This window comes from Ovis canadensis, chromosome 26, assembly GCF_042477335.2.
Source record: "Ovis canadensis isolate MfBH-ARS-UI-01 breed Bighorn chromosome 26, ARS-UI_OviCan_v2, whole genome shotgun sequence".
In the NCBI taxonomy this organism is placed as follows: domain Eukaryota; kingdom Metazoa; phylum Chordata; class Mammalia; order Artiodactyla; family Bovidae; genus Ovis; species Ovis canadensis.
Window position 1 is genome coordinate 20,578,495 of NC_091270.1, and position 15,277 is coordinate 20,593,771.

General features: G+C 48.9%; 1 protein-coding gene across 1 annotated transcript in view; it reads right to left on the reverse strand.

Moving 5' to 3' along the window:
* Positions 1–7,963, reverse strand: part of CSMD1 (CUB and Sushi multiple domains 1) — a 2,061,903-nt gene extending 2,053,940 nt beyond the window's left edge. Inside the window, exon 1 of the mRNA XM_069573063.1 lies at positions 7,522–7,963. Coding sequence (XP_069429164.1) covers positions 7,522–7,600 — 79 coding nt within the window. The 5' untranslated portion in view covers positions 7,601–7,963. The remainder of the gene's footprint in view (positions 1–7,521) is intronic.
* Positions 7,964–15,277: the final 7,314 nt, after the last annotated feature.

A 15,277-nucleotide genomic window follows, 5' to 3' on the forward strand; every position in this document is an offset into this window, starting at 1 on the left:
CACATTTTTTTTAAAGTATAAGGATTTACATTTTGAAAATGTCATATTGTTTCCATACAAAACAATGCGTGTATATTGAGCAGGCAGTCTGCAGATGCCCTGCAACCTTATTTCTAGAGCCATAAACAAAGGAAAACTCTAATGACTGGATTCAAGTTGTTCGCAATAATCATATTTTGTAAAGAAAGGAGAACAAGAATGAGACAGAACAAGAAAGGCAAGATTGATGCTGGGAAAATTTACATTTCCAGTGCAGGAAGGGAAGTATCTGCTCCATTTTGTTAATTTCTTGTAAAAATGTGACCCTTCTTATGTTGTCAGGGTTCCGCCTCTATTATGTATGAAGTGTCAATCACACCCTGCAAGTCTTAACTATCCACAGCTGTATTACACATCAAAGTACATCACTTTCCTAACCACACACAAAAAGTCTGAAACGGGAGACAGAAGCTATTGACAGCCTTTGAACACAGTCTGTGGTTCATTCTTTGAAAGAAAAGTGAATATTCTTAAGCCCAGGAGAACCCATATTCCTCAGAAGGAGCTGTGTTTAACTTTCTGTATCTCTGAAGATTATCCATCTCCATAAAAGTCAAAGGTCTCTAATGTTGATTTTCTATTTACTGATAGAAAAAGGAAGTGAAAATTCACTCAGAGTGTTCTGGGGTTTTAAAAACCAGAAGCAGGTCAAGGGTGCAGAATTTTATAGGAACAGGAATAGTGAGCCCACCCCATATTCTGCATGATATAAACTCCACGTTGACAATTATTCACTTTTAAAAGATTAATAAAGGCATTTTCTATTAACAACAAGAGGAAACATATGTAAGTTTCTGCGAAGAAAGGCATAGAGATTCACCAGGCATCTGGAAAAGAACCGCTTAGAATTTGCAATTAATTTCAAAGGTTTTTAATTCATTAGAGAATACTTCCTGAATAATTCCAATTTTAATCTAACACTTAGCTCCTTCTTCTACAACACTAACCTTATCAGAGTATACTAAAGAGTAAAAGGAGAAAATGTAAAATAATTTATTCTTACAGTGTTTTTATATGAAAGACTACAATAATCCCTTGAAGTCATCCCATAATATAAACACTACAGACAAGGAGCTTGAATCTCAGCTTAGTTGTAAAATCATTAAAAAAAAAAAAAGGATTAAACAGCATAGAATGATGAACTCTGATAATGGAGACACTAAAGATAAAGAAGAAATCTTCTGAAATAATTGCACAGTTTCATTATGTAGCATATTATGTAGTTTCAATATTAAATCATGGTGGGCTAATTAGCCTATGAATACTCCGTGAAGAGGTTATTAGGTTTTGAGGCCTCTAACTGAAAGGAAAGTTGAGATAGATATATAGATAGATAGATGCACAGACAGACAGATCTCTGACACCACTCAGAACTACTTCTGAGAATCACTTGAGGGGAGAAGCCTTGAAACTTGCATTTAAAGACCTCAAGTGATCAGTGTGCACACACGCTTTGCAAAAGATTATTCAAAAACTCAACATCAAGACCACAATGCCAACATCTTCAATAACAATGGGAACCTGTTTAGTACCTGAAACATACACTGGAGAGATGCTTGATGTCCTCAAAAGCTGCTCTGCTTCCTTTGAGATCCACATGGCTTAAAGTTATCTGGATAATTCCATTATTATCCATTATGATGATAAATCCCAGATCATAGATCCATTACCTTGGATTTGCATTTACAATATCAACATGTTATATGAGCTTTCTTGGATCTTACCAAGGTTCAGGGCCTCCAAAAACAAATACAACCCCAAAAATAACTGAATAAAGGTGCTTAGAATCAAGCTAATGTTTTATGCCACTTAAGTCTCAGGTTGTAGCAATATCCTAAAAGTGACTCACTGGTGAAAACCTGGGAAGTAATACCAGCTTGATTTTTTCATGCCTCTGTTTCCCTTGATCTCATGGTAGTAACAAGGATAATTTTTAAATCACAAAGCATTATTCATCACTTCTGGCTTTACAGACAATGGGGGCAAAATCATGTTAAGATTAGAAGTATTAAGATGGAAGCATCTCTTTTATTCTACTTATATTTGGAGAGAATGACAACAGTGAAATATCCCTTTTATAGCTTTCCCAAAGCTAAAACTAGTTCAGGATAAAGCAGGAGGATTTCAACCAATAAATTGCAAAATGCATGAGAAGCATTAAAGATAAAGTAGTTATTTTTAATACTTGTCCATGCCTGTATGTTTTTTTTTTTTATTCATCAAAGAAGTTTTAGCAAGAGACACATGTGGCAAGAGATACACAGAGTGGGTCAAAGTAACGGTGATTCTAACTCAAGTTAATTGTTGAAGTGTTATTCCTAAGTAGAACGCTTCCCACATATGCAGAAAGAGGTTTAGTTCAATGGGCTGGGTGACATCTCCTCTCCTCCGTTTGGAACAAAGGTGTCCAAGACTAAAGACAAACCTGCAGCCTCCCTACAGAGCTGAGGGCGCGTTCTTTCCCCCAAACTAGGGCATGGTAGAAATGGTTTAAGGAAATCGCGGCTAAATTCAAAAATGTTAAAAAAAAAAAAAAAACGAAAAGAAAAAATGTGTTTCAAAGAGGTTGATGTGGGGGGGGGGGGGGGGGAGGGGAGAGTATACACTGTATATTATTTCCATAAAGCTGTCACAAGTAGTCAGTTTTAACCAGTTCAGTGAAACAATTTTCTCTTATTCTCTTTTTCTATAATGGGGATTTTAATTCTGGTATTTATCCACTTGAGTACTAGGGTCTAAATTCCACCCTACATATAGATAGATTAATTTTGTCAAAGAACATTTAAGGTCATCTTAACATCACTGTAGAAGAGACTTATTTCCTTGCACTTAGGCAAATAGCTAAATACGATTATCTGATTTTCATATTCATAGGTTGTTACCTAAGCCCAGTGGCTGTGCAAACTGAAGGCAAGCTCAGGGGTTGATTTCTTTCAGGACAAAGTTTTTTTCTGTGCCCCAGATGGCAAATCCAAGCCAAATTTCTTGTTTCAAACATTGGCTTTTTCTGGTTTCCAGAGTTGCCTGACCACACAATGGGACTGGTTTGATTCTATCAGTTACCCCCACTGGTCCAGAAACCCAGCTTCCTAGTCCAGTGGCACAGCGGCCCAGGCACCCCATGGATGTAAATGCTATAGGCTGCCGAGGAGTACCTATCCTTTTAACTCAGATGTCTTCTTCTGATGTGTTAGCGAAACAAATAAAACTAAAAGACAATATAGCTTTGTCATCTACTCTGCAAGAAGCACTGAAGCAACTTCTTAATTCCAGAGAGAGATGAACCTCACCAGAGACATAAAAGGCTAAAGGGAATGTGCAGTGTAAGTTACATATATGCAAGTTCTGGAGGCTTATGTTCACTATGAGCTCAGCAGAAAACTTGCCAGGGGCCCATTCAGAATTCAGTAGAGCACAGAGTATTTAATATGCTATTTGTATTTTGACAGCTTAGAACTGTCTACACCGGATTTGCTGTTTCGTCTGCAATGAGTGCTAACTGGACACCCGAGCCTTTGTTTATCTATTTCTTAAAGGAAGCAGAACCATTTTCTTGACATTTTCAAAGCCCTATCGGTACTTGCTTCAGACAGTCAACTGGAGACTGAGGAAGCATTGCCCCCAGGAGGAGCTGTTTGTGCCTGTAGGAACTTCCACTGCATTCCTGGCACTCTGCCGGTCAAGCAGGACTGGCCAGCTGAAAGCCAGAATCAAAACAATGACCCCTGGCCTCTGTGTTAGTGCAGATTCTGACACCTGAGGGAATTCTACCATCGGTTACTACCTGCTACTGCTCTTTGGAACTTGTTTAATGAGACCTCACTGTCCTACCAATTCAAGTTTATAAAATGTGTCATTTAGGAAGAATGCTTCCCTTTTGCTTACCTTTTTAAGGACTTAAAATCCCCAGAGAAGAATTATATAGGTCCTCCAGAAGCACTAGAGCTAGGGGCTGAAGAGTTATAAATTGGAAAAGAAAAAAAAATTCCCCTTGACAACTCAATAAAAAATAAATGTGATTTGCTAAGCAAATCATGGATGTAGAAATACTAACTTCCCCTTAGATGGCCTGCCTTTTTAGAGTGTGATGGATCAGGGTTTGTCCCTAGAAGTTTCTTCACAGGATTTCCTGTATTCCCCAGGAGACAGTGCATAGAGACACATCCCTGCAGTTGCCTAGCCATGAGGCTCTCAGCCAGCAAATGAAAGGTCTTAGCATCTATCCTGGTGATGATAGAGGCAACTCATAGAAGTATGAAGGTCTGGGAAACCTTGTCTGTCTGTCTGTCTCTCTCTCTCTTTCCCTCCCTCTCTCTCTCCCTTCCTCTTCTTGTAGAGGTTTTTGTGGAAATTTGGCAAGGATCGATTAAATCTTTGCAGGGAGTGTCCGTGAATTTCAGAATCACAGATTTTGAGAAACATCACCTTTCTCTCCCAGGCTTCCTCCGGTGAGACCCATAGAGCTACTACTACATGTACCTCTTTTTAGGACCTTTCTGAATAATGCCTGCAAATAGCTGCATTCTCCTTGCTGCACAAACTGGCACGACACAACTGAGAAGCAAACTTTCTCCAAACAGCCCGTAGATCAGCCCCGATAAAGAGCGCAATCTGCGTTCACGGAATGAATTATTCCACCTACTTACTAGATGAAAATGGGAGAGGTTTTCAAGCTTTCTTCTCTTTCCTGGGGTCCCTGCAATTGCGGGGCTATTAAGGAGGTATGCACACATGAGACCCAACCCTCACAATCGCGTTAATAATCCAAAGGAAAAAGAATATCACAGGGGATTCCCGGTCCCTTCAGCCTCCACAATCAGCTACAGCCGTCGACCGCGGTACAGAAAGTACAGCGTTCTAAAGAGGCTGCCTCCAGCCTCTCACGACTCGCAAACAGGTCACGAATCCCGCCCCACACATCAGAACTGCCCGCCCGCCTTCGCCGCCGCGGGAGCAGCCCCCTGGGCGCGCGCGGCGCGGCCCCCGCATCCCTGGCGACTCCTCCGGGGAAGTCCTCCTGCGCTCCGGGGCCCCGGAGCCCCCGGCAGAGGTCCGACCTGGGCCCCCCGGGCGCCCTCTCCGAGGGGACTGCGCCCCAGCCCCAGCCACCCGGGCACACAGGGCCGCGCCAGCGCTGGCGTCACAGCCTCCCGCCCGCATCGCACTCCCACGCGACCGCTGGCGCTTCCACTCGACCCGGCGGCGCAGAGGGGTCGCGGCCCCGGTCCCCGCGGGGGCGACGGGGAGCCGCGCGCACCCACTGCTGCCTCCATCAGGCAGTAGCGCAGTGAGAGCGGCCGCCAGGCCCCTCCACGCGCAATCACACTCGCACCGCGCAGGCCAGGGGCCTGGGACCCTGTATTCCACTTCTTGGCTTCTACGGGCGGGACTTGGGACCCCCAGGACACAAGAGGCGCTGTGCTCCCTGCGGCGGCCCCTCCAGGGCGCCCAGGACTTCGCGCCCCGAGCCGGCGGGACCGGGATCCGCCGGAGCAGCCCGGCCCGCGCCCGCGCCCGCGCCCGCGCCCAGCAGCTCGGCCCACCCGCGCGGGGGCGGCATCCGCCCGGCGCACACGTGTGCGGATTATTAAGCAGCCGGGGCAGGGCGGCCGGCGTCTCGGCGCACCAACCCCTGCTAATTGCGGGGGAAGGGCGCACGGAGCGCGCGGAACCGCGGGGAAGCGAGAGTGCGCTAGGAGGCTGAGCTGCCTGGCGAGGCCCCGCTGCGCTCGGACCGCGGGGGTGAGGGGCGGGAAGTTGTGCAGAGTTGCGTAGCAGGTGTTTCCACTTCGCGCAGGGGCTTAGTGGGCAAAGCCGGGTCCTGCCCCGACCCTGGGCCCATGGAAGGTGCACACCTTCCAGGGACAGCCCTGTTTGCCCTCGACTCTTCTTGCTTCGCGCTCGTCCCCAGCCAGCCCAGCGCGCCCGGAGGCCGCAGCTCGCCCGGCTCGGCCCGCCGTCCTCCCTGGAGGCTCCACCTGCCGCTCCCTAGGTGGGTCGGCTGCACGCAACCGGGCAAGGGGGCAGGTCGGTGTCTTGGGGAAGCTCCCCAATCCCCACCAAGCCTGATTCCAGCAACTAACCGAGCGTTTGCGCTCCCTGGGACCCTGGGGCGCATTCCACGGACACCCTTCTGAAACACCCCGGTGCTTGCGCGGAGGAGCTGGTGCCAGCGGTGGGCTCTCAAGCAGCCCCGGACGCGGGCGGAGGGGAGGCACGGCGCGGGGACGCTAATCTGCCGTCTCTCCCCAGGCCGGGCCCATCTGGAGTTCCCTGCGGAACCAGAGACGGTCCTCCTTCGCCTTGTCAATCACCCCCGAATCTGGAACGCTGAAGGAATAGAAAATGGGCGGAAAAGAAGATGGAAGAATCTAGAGGAAAGGGGACTTTTATATGGGGAAAGAGCAAACAGCCGACCAAAAAAAAAAAAAAAAACCCACATGATTTGACTTCATCCTTTTCAAAGGAAAAGAAAGAAAAATTGAGACGTTTCCGGGAGTGGGACGATACGTGTTGATTGATGTGGGGGTTATACAAGGAGGCTAAAATGAGGAAATGGGGGCAGATAGTTTGCAATGTGACAATCAACACCCCCCCACCTCTGAATCAAGAGGGACCTTGTTTTCTTTCCCAGAGAATAGACAAGTGCAGGAGCCGGTGCCAGCCACGGGGTTTCAGCCTGTAGGCTAGTTCGGGGAAAACATCCCTTAACTCGCTTCAAGGAGAACACCAAGTTCACGAGCTCCAAGCCAAGGAGCGACCCGGGGACACTCCTTCCCCTGACCAGGGGGTGGCAGGGCGGGAGAGCCCTGTGACCTGGCGACCATCTCTGAGGCTGAACCCGGTCCCGGGCTCCCTGCTCTCTCCACGCACCTCGCCAGCTCCTTCCAACTTGCAGGGAACAAAGTCCGGGGAGAGGCAGGTGGGGGCGGCCTGGCCGAGGAGCTCCCCATCACTCCCCGAGGTCGTGGGGGGGGGGGGTGCTGCGCGGCCCAGCGGCAGGCAGGTCCGCCCGTGGCACCCAAACCCCGAGAGAGCCAGAACTTGCCGGGCTCCCTGGGCCCGGCCCACTTTCCCAGGCGCTCTGGGTCCGGGGAGAAAGTCCCGGAACCACCCGGGCCACCAGTACCCGCTGCTCCGGCATCTCGGAGGAGGCATCGCCGCCAGGCACCACGCAGCTTCACCAACTCGGGGTGGCTCCTTTCTCCCCAACAGCCCCCGGCGGGTGCCGAGAAAAAGAGGCATTTCGTTTCAGCCCGAGTGAGGGGGAAGGAGGGAGGGGGTGGGGCGCGGGAGATGAGGGTGGGCAGAGGGCGATGCAAGCTGCCTGCCGGCATCGCGATCGCGGGGCGTCCGCGGTGGAGAGCCACCGGCGGAGGCCGGCCCCTCGGCACGCTACCCGCCTCCGAACCGACCCCGGGCTCGCAAGCCGGGCCTCGGAGGGTTCGCACATCGCCCGGGCAGCCGGCGAGCCCGCCTTACCTTGGGCTGCAGTGAGGAACCCCGCGCACAGCGCCAGCAGCGCCAGAAGCAGCGACTCGAATTTCCCCCACGCAGTCATGTCTGCAGATATTCCACACGCGCACGACAGCGATGGCCCTTCTCGGACGCGCCCGGCTCCTCCGAGGCACAGCAGGGCTACGGACGGAGCCAGAGAACCACCCGAGGGCGAGGCGAGCTGGGGCGAGATCCCGGTCTCCGGACCGGCCGCGCATCCGACGCTTCCCGCAGGTCTGGGCGCCCGGCTCGCTTCGCTCTCATAGCATCGGGTCCCGAACCCACTGCAGGCAGAGCTGAGCTGCTCCGAGCGCCGACACCGGGCTGCCGGGCCGGGGCCGGTGACGAGAGCCCGCCCAGCCGGGCAGGAAGGCACCGAGGCTGCGAGGCTGCGGGAGGGGGCGAGGCGGAGAGAGGAGCGCGCGCCGCCGGAGAGACCCGGAGCGGAGGCAGCTGGAAAGGCAGCCAGCGAGTGGGAGCCGCGGGAGGGGGGGCAGGAGGCAGGGAGGGGGCGCGGGGGGAGGGAGGAGAGGCAGGCTCGGGAGGGAAGGCGGGGAGCGCGGAAGACAGGCTGCTCGCGGCACAAGGAGCCGCTGCCGCGGCGGCTGGACTCAACCATCCCTTCCCACCGAGAGGGGATGGAGCTGGGACGGCGCCATCCCGGACCCGGCCCGGCCCCGGGCGCCCGGCTCCCCGCGCCGCCCCGCGCCGCGCTCTCCCGCGCTGTCCCCGCGCGCCGCCGCGCACAGGCTGGGGAAGGAGACTTGTTGGGCGTCGGGCGGGGGACGCCCGCGCCCCCCACCCGGGCGAGGCCAAGCCAGCGGGCAGCTCGGCGACCTGGAGGGGTCCTGCGAGGGCAGAGGCTGGCCGCCATCCGCCGGTCTCTCTTCGTGCCTGGCCGGGGAGAAGCCCCCCGGCGTAACTTGGGAAAGAAACGCAGTGGCAAAGAGAACCGCCGAGGCTCTAGCTCCAAGGGCGGAGATCAGCCTCGGTTTATTTGATTTCGAGATCGTGTTTGGCAAGATGACGAAACGGCAAGGAGCTATTCTCATGTCCTGACTTAGGTCAACCACGCACAAACCGAGATTGGGCGTAAAGTCAAAATGAGGAAGGGTGTTTGTCGAGGACTGATGCTGGGGTCTGATGATGAGAGGTAGCGCTGTGGGCACACCTACAGGTGAAACCCTATATGAAATGGAATGGGTTGGGTAAGGACTTGCGGAGAAAGGAGAGCTTCTTTTCTGAATCTGCAAAGGGATGAACCGAGCGGACAGAGAGCAGAGCTCTGGAACCAGGCGGTTGACAGAATGAACCCGTTTTCACCCAACTCCCCAGAGAGGAGGTGTGTCCATGCAATCTGGAGGGACAAGACAAGGCATTTTAGGGGAAGGTTCATAGAAAATAGAAGCCATCGGTGAATGCTAGTCCTTCTGCAAAGGGGCTTTTCAAGGATTCCCCATTCGCCACCAAAATGGGCTAAATAATTCCTTTAAGGAATTGGAGGAACCAGAACATGGAAACCCCACACCTGTGCCCAGAAGGGTCTGCACACCAGCGGTGCTAAATGCTGCATAGCCCACATTGCGGGGTGATTTGGTGAAGAGCCCACTGTTGGCAATGGGTCATGAGCTTCAGTCCACCTGCATTTTATCAGTTCGTCAAGATTAAATAGGTTGACAATTTCATAATGCTTTAGACCCCTGTCTGCTTTTCTTAGTGGTTCCTTGTCCTGCTCCGTAAGAACACCATGGTGATCCAGGAAACGAAGGGAAGGGCTAAATCAAAGCGTGGTTGGCTGGGTCTACCCACAGCACCAGGAACACCTGGACCTGCATCAGAGCTCCCCTCTCATACAGAGAGGAACATCTCAAGAGGACCAGCACGTCTGCCTCTCTGAAAGCTGCAGTCCCAGATATAACTTGGGTTTGCTACTTCCTGAGTCCTATTATGCCCGTCACCCCTAGGTGGGGGTGGGGGGAACAGAAGACTGAATGGCTCAGTTTTGGGGGAATTCAGTGGAATTCAAATTCTTCAGGCTGAAACAGGCATGTCACCCCTTCTGAGATCTTAAATCAGACTGCAGATGGTACCTATAACTCAGCAAGAGAACAAAAACACTTTTTTAAGACCCATTAGGTGCTCCAAATAGTTCATTTCAAGCTCCTCATCAGGAAAAAAAAAAAAAAAAAAAGATCTCTTTGGGGAGCTAAAGAGCTGACTTCTTGAGAAACGGTGTCTTGTCTTTGCACTGCTCTTCCTAATGACTTGTGTCACCAAGAAGGATTTCTGCCATTAAAAACCGTTTCCAAATTCTAACCATCCTGGTCTAGGACTCAGGATGATTCTGACTTTATTAGGAACGTTCAGCATCACCTGTGTAACTGAACACTCTCACACTTATTGTGACTGGCCTCAGGCTGAGCACCACCTCCCCTGGGTTCTGCTTGAAGTCTGAAATGCCATCTTTTTTTCTCTGGAGTGGGAAACATCTATCCAATTCCCATTTTTTGAGAAACAGTGATCCCCATAACCAGTAACTTTACCCACTTCTGCTATAATTTACCCACGGTATTTGGCCAGATCACATATCAGAGAGCTGCAGTGATCCATGCTGAATTTCTGGTCCTAAGTATGAAGAGGGTATGGGGTGGCTGTCAAATAAGATAGGCTGATTTTGCAATATGGTTGTCTCTGTGTTAATGTTGTGATATTTTCCCCCCAAGATCTCCAGGCTGGGCTGGTTTGGAATGCAATCGTGGGGCGCTGCTGCCACCTAGTGTTGAGCTTTTCTTGTTGGGTTTTTGCAGAGAAAGCCACAGTCCCTTGGTCTCTTATCTCATCTGAGGTTCCCTGCCTGGGTTCTGAAAGCCCCTCCAGAACACTCTCACATCCATCAGGTAATCAGGCTATAAATGAAGCCTATCCTTAGGTTCCTAGAGGCTTTTTCCCCTTGTGATTTTTAAATGACTGTGAAAGCCTTGATTTATATCTCACTCAAATGCCAGATATTTAGAGCTGTATTAACCAAATGGGATTAAAGGGAGTGAGTTACCCTAGGGAATTCACACCAGGCAGCTTTGTGACCACATGTCTGTGTTGGCCTGCGGGGCCAGGAGCACTTGGGCACTGAGTTTTTACAATTTGCTTATTTTTTTCCCTCCATTTTCCATCTAGGCATACTGCTCTCCATGGCCTCGGGACTCAGGCTGAGCAGCATGAGAAACATCAGTGGCACCAGGGATGAGAGCTGAGTAGAGGAATCAATAAAGGCAAAGAGGGTCTGACGTACTGGGATCAATAAAGACACCCCTAACCTCGTGTAATGACTCAGGTGAAGAGTGGACAACACAGACATCTGGAAAGTGCTGTAACTGAAGAGGGAGAATGTTTTTCTTTTGTATTTTCTTCAGGTGAACCATGCCTGAGAAGGGGACAGAATATATGAATAGGGTACTTGAGACAAAATTATAAATGAAAAGCTTTGCTCACATGAGAATGCTAATTAGCCAGAAATACATGTGTTGCGTGGATGGATGTCTCTGAGAGTGCGGTGCATTGCTGTGATCGCTAAATGGGACATCTTTTGACTCTGTTAATGGCATGTACCAAAACCTGATGATGACCAGGGTACTGGGGAAACTCTCTCCTTCACAGAGGGGTGGGGATGGCATCACATGATTTGGGTTTCCCTAAAGGCAATGCCCATCTTAGGAGAGCAAGAAGGATGGGAGGGAGACAGGCGAAGGGAAAGAATGGAGTAGAATGATCACTTACTGTTTGCACAACTCTTTACGCTGAATCTTGTTTCTATCATGAGATTATCACTGCCCGCCTCCCCACACAATGATGAGGAAACAAAGCTTTAAGAAATGAAGTCATCTGTAGGAGGTCATATCTCACTAAGGACCATGTGGTACTATCAAGGCTGTTGCTGTTTTGCTTTGCCATATCAACATTTAAAACCCTCCTCGCTGCCCCTCCCTCACGAAGGAGCTTACATTTCCCTACGCTGGTCTCCACGCTCCCGGTACCTCTGTGCTGGTTTATGAAGAAACTGAGCCAGGCATGTAGAAAGCACTCCTCCCAGAAACACCAGAACACAGTCTTGCTGGGAGCCTCCTCCAGGACAGACCATTTGCACTGAAAGAAGATTCTGTGACCCTGTGTGACTATTTATTCGTGTAAGTTTTAATTTTTTAAACTATTCTCATTGGCTGGCTTAAAATAAATAAGCTGAGCTCGTTCCCCTGTTTTTCTAATAAAATAATACCTTTATGTGTATATGTGTGTGTGTGTGTACACTAATATACATATACACACATATACATACACACATGGGGAGTACTGCCCCTCTTGCTAATGACTTAGAAGAGTGGCATTAGGATGTAGGAAAGTAAGAAGTGTCAAGTAAGTCTAAGTCTAGAGATGAACCATGCTGTAAATGATCCATTGGGAAAGGAGAGAATTAGACCCTGTCTCCTTTCACTAGCGGGAAGCTGAATAAAAGGATGCAGACTGCGGGGTTCGTCGTGCATGGGAATGAAGTGGAAGACCTGTCGGGGTGAAGACCCCCAGCCCCAGAGTTTCTGATTCAGCCTATCCAGGATGGGGCCCAAGAATTACCTTTCCACCAGGTCTCCAGATGATGCATGCATGCCAGGACTGTTCTCTGAGAACAGTACAGCAAACAGGGTGGACTTTGAGTTAAAATACTGGCTTTGTATCCTGTATCTGACTTTCTGAGCAAGGGATCTCTTTTTAAAAAAAAGAAAGAAAAAAACCACTTAATTTGCATATGTTTGCTTCTCAGAAAATATGTAAAATGCTATTTACCCAATAGACTTGGAGAAAGCAACAATATAAGCACAGAGGCTGATGTATACAAAATTCTTAAAAATATCATTTCCTCTTCTCTCCCTTCAGTCCCTGAAGGAGGAGAGAAGGCACCCAGATGGAGAAAGGCTCTCCATCTGTTCGGATCCATATTTTAGGAGTGGCAAGCTGGATTTGGGTGGGAGAAAAGAAATATATTCGTCAAACTCCCCCAGGTTGTCGCAAGGTGAATCCAGGAGGAATCCATGTGGGGGAGACCGCAGGTTGTATTAACTCTGATGTTTAAGATCCCCTCCTCACTTAGGGGAAAGGCTGCCTCACTCCTGGCTTGTACAACACCAGTGAGCTGGAGACGCTCGGTCCAGCGGTGGGAGAAGGGACATTCTTAAAGGTCATTAGCAATGCTTCCCTCCTGCACTGAGGCAGACTTGGGGTAGAGGAACTTTCAATCACCATCAGCTCTAATACTGAAGCCACTAAATCCTTGAGGACAGACTCAAAGTTGCCTCCAAGGCTAAATAATTCTCATGAAAAGACAAATAAATGCTTATCTAGCTCCAGTGACCACAAGATCATGAGACTGACGGCTGGCTTTTCCCCAGGACTTCAACTGATAACCATTCTCCAATGAAACTAAATTTCAGAAGGGCCAACTCAGATCAAATGTGTCTCGAGCTTTATGCTCTTGGAAAAGCCACATCACTTCTGAGACCACTTTCTTATCTGTGAAACAGAGTTGGGGCTAATGTGTGTGCTGTGTCTAAAGTTCTCTGGCTCTTTCTTACGTTCCTTATGCTCAGTGTTTCCCTGTTCTTCAGTTGACTGTAAGGTGACGTGTGTTTAAATGTTACTGTTTAGGTTCAGTGAGTTGTTTCTGGGAAAAGTATTCAAAATTATTATATTAAAAAAATGTTGACCAGAATGATCTGCAAAGAAATGGACACAATAAACATGCCCACCATACACATGGCCTTCACCCCCTCACACAGAGACATAAACCATCATGACAGCGGCTGTAGGTACAAACCATTGCATTTGTCTTCGTCCTGTTACAGAGTCCAGGCTCTCATTGTTTTTAGCTTTGCCTCTAATTTTAAATACACTTTGATAGCCCTTTCCCTGAAGGACTGTCCTTTCTTTCTTATTGATTGAAAGAAGATCCTGGAAAATACTTGCTGAAACCGTATATACAAAAATCTTTCCTATTGGGAACGTTTCTTTAAAAACCAATAATCATCATCCTTGGAATGACTGCAAAACAGTCAATTCTTGGGTTATTGCTTTTAAACCTGGACCCATGCTGCAGTCAGACTCCAAAGGGGAAGTGACTGCTCACATTATTGACAGAAATAGCAGTAACCAAAAAAAGCAAAGAAAAGAAATAGCAGTAACATAATTTACGTGGAGCTTCTGACGGGTCACACATCATCGTCAGTCGTGTCCGACTCTGTGTGACCCCACAGACGGCAGCCCACCAGGCTCCCCCGTCCCTGGGATTCTCCAGGCAAGAACACTGGAGTGGGTTGCCATTTCCTTCTCCAATGACTGAAAGGGAAAAGTGCAAGTGAAGTCGCTCAGTCGTGTCCGAGTCTTAGCGACTCCATGGACTGCAGCCCAGCAGGCTCCTCCGTCCATGGGAGTTTCCAGGCAAGAGTACTGGAGTGGGGTGCCATTGCCTTCTCCGCCTGACATGTGTAGGACTTTGCCATTAGTGCCATGATACAAAGGTATGAACATGGCTCCTTTCTGCACAGTTAGGAGAGAGAGACACCCTACTAACACGACTATTAAGTGCGAAGTATGTGATCACACGCAAACACAGGTTTTGAAAGATGAATTAACATGTCCTGGGCCACATAAGTAATTATAAGAAATAGGGTGGAACTCAAGTAAAAGGTGTCGGCTTTTCTCATGACATATCGTCTCTGGGGCTGCTACTGAAGATTCTCTGCTATGTCAAGATCCTCAGTTGACTGAGAAGGACAGATGAGAATCACATACAGGCTTAAAGGATGAAAACCATTGTAGGTGAGGATGAAAACTACATGAACATGTTTGGAGGGATATATACATAAAGAATTCTCAAACACACTTATATTTTGTTGGAAGACTTTTTATTTTACTTTTTATCATGGACCCAGGTTTGCTGATTCTAACATGAGTTTGTATTTGCTGAATATGCACCATTTGATTATAGGGAAGGTCACCTAGTCCGTGCTGGGTTAGATGGGGAGGTGTCTGCGTGCCCAGTCACTCAGTTGTGTCTGACTGTTTGCAACCTCGTGGACTGTAGCCCATGGATTCTCCAGGCAAGAATACTGGAGTGGGTTGCCATTTCCTTCTCCAGAAGGTCTTCCCGACCCAAAGATTGAACCCGAGTCTCCTGCATTGGCAGGCAGGTTCCTTACCACTGGGCCACTTGGGAAGCACAAAATGTAACATGAGATACAGTTAGTGGCTTGGGGATCAGAGTGGCCTGCCCATGACATCTCCACCAGCACCCCTCTGCCAATGCCACAGTGACCCGCCTCAACAGATCCCAGACCTTGTCCATAATACACTCAGTGAAAACAGAACGCTTCTACACTGGGGGTGTAAGCTGGTGCAGCCACTGTGGAAAACAGCATGGAGGTTTCTCAAAAAACCTAAAAATAGAACTACCTCATGATCCAGCAACTCTACTCCTGGGTATATATCCAAAAACAAAACCAAAAATACTAACTCAAAAAAATACACACACTACAATGTTCATAACTGCATTATTTACAGTACCTAAGACATGGGAGCAAGCTAAGACAGCGTACGTCAACAGACAAAGTAATGTTACACAGTCATAAAAAAAGAACAAAAATCTGTCATTTCCAGCAACTTGGAGGGCATTGTACTGTTCTGTATAAGTCAGACAGAG